This window comes from Aedes aegypti, chromosome 1 (genome assembly GCF_002204515.2).
Source record: "Aedes aegypti strain LVP_AGWG chromosome 1, AaegL5.0 Primary Assembly, whole genome shotgun sequence".
Classification (NCBI taxonomy): domain Eukaryota; kingdom Metazoa; phylum Arthropoda; class Insecta; order Diptera; family Culicidae; genus Aedes; species Aedes aegypti.
Window position 1 is genome coordinate 116451937 of NC_035107.1, and position 4339 is coordinate 116456275.

The 4339-nt window shown below is 40.4% G+C and overlaps 1 protein-coding gene across 2 annotated transcripts; it reads right to left on the reverse strand.

Moving 5' to 3' along the window:
- Positions 1 to 3180: 3180 nt before the first annotated feature.
- Positions 3181 to 4063, reverse strand: LOC110674481. 2 transcript variants are annotated; one of them, XM_021838681.1, is made up of 2 exons: positions 3355 to 4063; positions 3181 to 3289 (listed from the first exon to the last, which is right to left on the reverse strand). In XM_021838681.1, exons 1-2 carry the CDS (start codon positions 3928 to 3930, stop codon positions 3275 to 3277), a joined length of 591 nt encoding a protein of 196 aa, XP_021694373.1. In that variant the 5' UTR covers positions 3931 to 4063; the 3' UTR covers positions 3181 to 3274. The 2 variants fall into 2 exon arrangements, with proteins under 2 accessions (XP_021694373.1, XP_021694372.1); XM_021838680.1 differs by having other exon boundaries at positions 3181 to 3292.
- Positions 4064 to 4339: the final 276 nt, after the last annotated feature.

The following is a 4339-nucleotide window of genomic DNA, read 5'->3' on the forward strand; positions in this document are numbered from 1 at the left end:
CTCAGTTACTAAAATACAGTATCACAACAAAAGGGCATTTAAGCCTTGTTTCCAGCTCTAACACTGCTATTTTTTGCAGTAAAGCTAAGTATGCTGTTCCGCTCAAGAAAAGTAAAAATTTCTGCCAGGAAATGGTCCTATAGTGAGCTCCATTTGAATTGACATTTCTTTTCAACTGCGTACTGCGATCAAAGAAAAATGCTTCTCTTGAGCATTTCTTGAAAGAAATTTCACACGCATCGAGATAGACGATTACTTTTCTGTTGAAGTGCATACTTCGCTTAATATGTGACGCATTGTTAACTTTCGCCAAATCATGCAATACAGATGCATTGAGTTTAAAATCTCTTGATTTTGCGCACTGATCCGTGACATATTCACACTTGATTGTCACTTGATCCGTGACATATTCACAATGATCCATAATATGAAAATTGATCCACATATGGTTTTCAGAAACCGATACAATTTTTGATTTTTATGCAATCCTATGTAAATATTACACACAAAATAGTTTACTAATTGAAGTTCCAATTGAAAACGATCCAATTCGTGCTTTTAAATTAAAATTTTACGGTTTCCTTGTTATTTTATTAAATGGACTCCACACCAGAGCTGGGAAAAGTTCTGAAATTCACACTACAGTAGGCAAGCGTAGCAAATTACAGTCAGCGGAGCCAGTGAAACTCACGCGTATCGCTGCTGTAGGCAAAATGCCTTGAAAATAGCAAAACATCCGTTGCTAAGGGCAACCTAAAACTACTGTAGAAAAATGTCCTATTTCCCGCTGCATTTCCCGCATTTACAGCCTTCAATGACACTACTGATTTATGAAATTCATGTACCCAACATAGGCTACTTGTTGAGATTCACAATTTTGAACTACTGTATTAGAAGAGCCACGTGGTTTTCGCAAAAACTCAAGCCTACTACTATTACCATTCCCAGCACTGCTCCACACTATTTGATCCATAACTGTGGGGTCATGGTATCACATAACATAAGTGGAACTCGAGCTCAAAAAGTGGTACCCACTTTTATGTTTGCCTGCTTATATAGGTATACTGCTTCGCGTGTTAATCAACGTGCGAAGTTCGCTTTTCGATCAACTTCGCCACGTCGCGACTCGCTTCGCTATAGTGCGCATCTATGCCCTCTGCCAAGCTCACAGAAGTCGTGAAATCATTCGCGTCGAATAAGGCACCAAGACTGGACATAAATTTGTCAAAAACAGCTTATAGAAAGTTATTTATGATAGGATTCTACTGTATGATACAAAAGAGGAGTAGAAAAGTGTTCGAATTACCGCGAGTGTACCTCTAGGTTCAATCCTGGGCCCGATGTTATGGAATGCGGTGTACGATGACATGCTGAGGCTGCCCCTTCCGACCGGTGTTAAAATTGTTGGCGACGCCGAATCGCTTGAGAAAGTAGAGTTAACCACAGCGCGCTTTATCTCTATAGTTGAGGAATGGATGAAGACTAGGAAACCAGGACTGGCCTGTCACAAAACTGAGGTGGTGGTGGTCAATAACCCTAAATCCGAGCAACGGGCGCTTATTTCGGCAGGTGATTGCACCATTGAGTCCAAGCAGGCAATGGACATGCCCTATATCAACTGCAGCGATTTGCAGTAGACAGGATGTCCCGGGCCCGATCTATCTGACAAGCCAATCGAGCCCTCTGTCACCCATAGAAGATGGTGTCTCCATTATGTCGATAGCCTGAGTCCAAGCGATCCCTTATGAATCTTGGGGTAATGATCGATGACAAGCTCAGCTTCACTAGCCACGTAAAAGAGCATCTACAGAGTCTATATATAGAGAGTTGCGCGAAGAGACCTCTTTGAATGATTAATAACCCCTATTCGTGTTACTGGTTTGCTCGATAGGTAGACGGTTTGACATTACGATAGGTAGTTTTGGTTTTACTCCTCATTTATAGATTCTGTGAAACTCTTTATTTATAGATTCTGGGCATACGGCTATGGCGGCGCTTTCGAGGATGATATGAGCTCTTCTGAATTGTGAGCAGCGTTGTTGACGACATTAAGCTCCAACAGCAAACTAGCAGCACCGCTAGATACTGTGAGACTGACGAAGGGCATGAGCACAGCTGTCTCCCGATGTAGTTACTTGATGTGATTCCGAGGGAGATCAAGGTAGAGTAGCAATAGGGAGTGTTTTAGTGGTTAGAACGCTTCTTGTGAGTCCCGCACCGTGCCAACTCACTACAGGCCAGGTTTTTGAAACTTTGCTCGTACCCTACTGCAAAAAAGAAAACCCCGCTTCGTTGGAAAAATATACTGCTTCGCGCCGCGTTAGAAAATGGGTTCACCAATGTGCTAAGTTTTATTTTTGACCAACTTTGCCGCGTCGTAACTCGATTCTCAATAGTCCGCATAATGCACAAGGCGGAGGGCATAGTTGCGCACTATAGCAAAGTGACTCACGACGCGGCGAAGTTGGTCAAAAATCGAACTTCGCACGTTGGTTCACCCATTTTTAGTCGCGAAGCAGTATAATATACAGTATTGGACAAAACATTTGCAACTTTTTCGATTTTCCATACAAAATGACCAACTTTGGTAAGCTAGATCTCAGTTATTTATCGTCAGATTTGAATGAAATTTTCACAGAACATTAGATATAACTTGAATTTCAACATATATTTTTGAGTGATTTTTCCAATCACGGGTTTATAAATTATAACGGTTCATCCAAAGTGTAATTGTCGACGAAAAATTCAAAACTATTTATCTCAAAATCCGATAGCCCTACACAAAAACTGTCTTTAGCAAACTTGTTCACCTCGTTAAAATCTACAACTTTGCTGAAGATACCATGAAGCTATTCCTTCAATATGTTTAGTTATGTCATTTATAAAAAATCGCCAAAAAATTGACTTGAGTCAAACCGTTACTGCTTTTGAACTTGTGATTGGAAAAATTACTCAAAAATATATGTTAAAATTCAAGTTATGTCTGATGTTCTGTCAAAATTTCATTCAAATCGGTCTATAAATAACTGAGATATAGCTTACCAAAGTTGGTCATTTTGTATGGAAAATCGAAAAAGTTGCAAATGTTTTGTCCAATACTGTAAGTTAGGTTTGCCGTCCCCTATGAGACTTTATGCTTTTTTTCGGAACATGATATGAATAGGAAATGAGAGGCGAACGTTATGTACAATATATTTTATATTTATTTATCCGTCAAAAATTTTTCTTTTACACATTATAAAATACTTAAAATCACATTACTTTTCACATAATACTACAGGGCATCAAGCTGCTAAATAAAAAAATAAATCATATCTTAGCTTGTCGTTCAAAAAATTTGCATAAATCCTTTACCTTCCGACGCTGGCTTAGCTCAGCCCTAATCTGGTTATCATTTGGTACTGGCTCCGGGATACTGTCCACAGGTACTTCGGTTACTACGTCCTGCGGTTTCTTCTCCGCCTCTGGCATTTTAGGCTTTGTTTTCGGTTCAACCACACGTTTAGAGGACAGAAAGCTAGGGACACGCTTCGGAGCCGTGTTGGTGTTGCTTTCGAACATCCGAACCAACCGTTGAACTTTACTGCTCTGAGGATTCGTTGGCAATGTGGCACTGGTCACGTCGGCCATTGATTTATTCTTTTTCTCGGTTTTCGCGCTCTGCCTCTGCTTGGGTTCCACTGCTAGAATCTTCGGCAGATGGAATGGTTGGTGAATAGCCATTTGTTTAGCTTTGCCAAACGTTTCTTGTGCAAACGAGTGCCTGTTCGGTTGAGCAATTGGAGCAGGTCGATCATCCGCCACTGAACGACGGTACACCAAGGTAAGCTGCAACATCTTCATCTTGTAATCCAGATCATGGTGCGAAAAGCTCGATCGAGCTTTGAACTCGAACGAGTCGAGTCGGTGACGTTGAGATTCCGCGACCATCTTCGACTTGCACTGTTTTACTCACTTTTAGATAAGTTTTTTTTTCTCACTTTTCGATAGGAACTGTGTATATCGTTTGAAATTCAATTTGCTACTGGCATGTTCAAAGGGTAGACAGCATCTGATCTGGGGTATGAAATTTATTTCACAGTTGCTGTTACCTGTGGCTTATAATCGATCATTTTACCTGTAATAAAATTGAACATAATGTTCGCGGGTAAAATATCTAACCCTGCTCATTATAGCATAAGTTATGGGTAGATGTAATGATGAAGTAGAATGAAGCGAAAAATTACCTCCAAAAAACTGGAAACTGTTGAAATGATATTGATAAAACGATGGGTCGGTTCAGCTATGATATGATTTTTTTTGAAAGCCCGTCGTGTAAGGTCGGGGTTAGAATGGGAGA

Coding starts and splice junctions, on each gene's coding strand:
- LOC110674481 (XM_021838680.1), bottom strand. CDS start 3,930: ATGGTCGCGGAATCTCAACGTCACCGACTCGACTCGTTCGAGTTCAAA.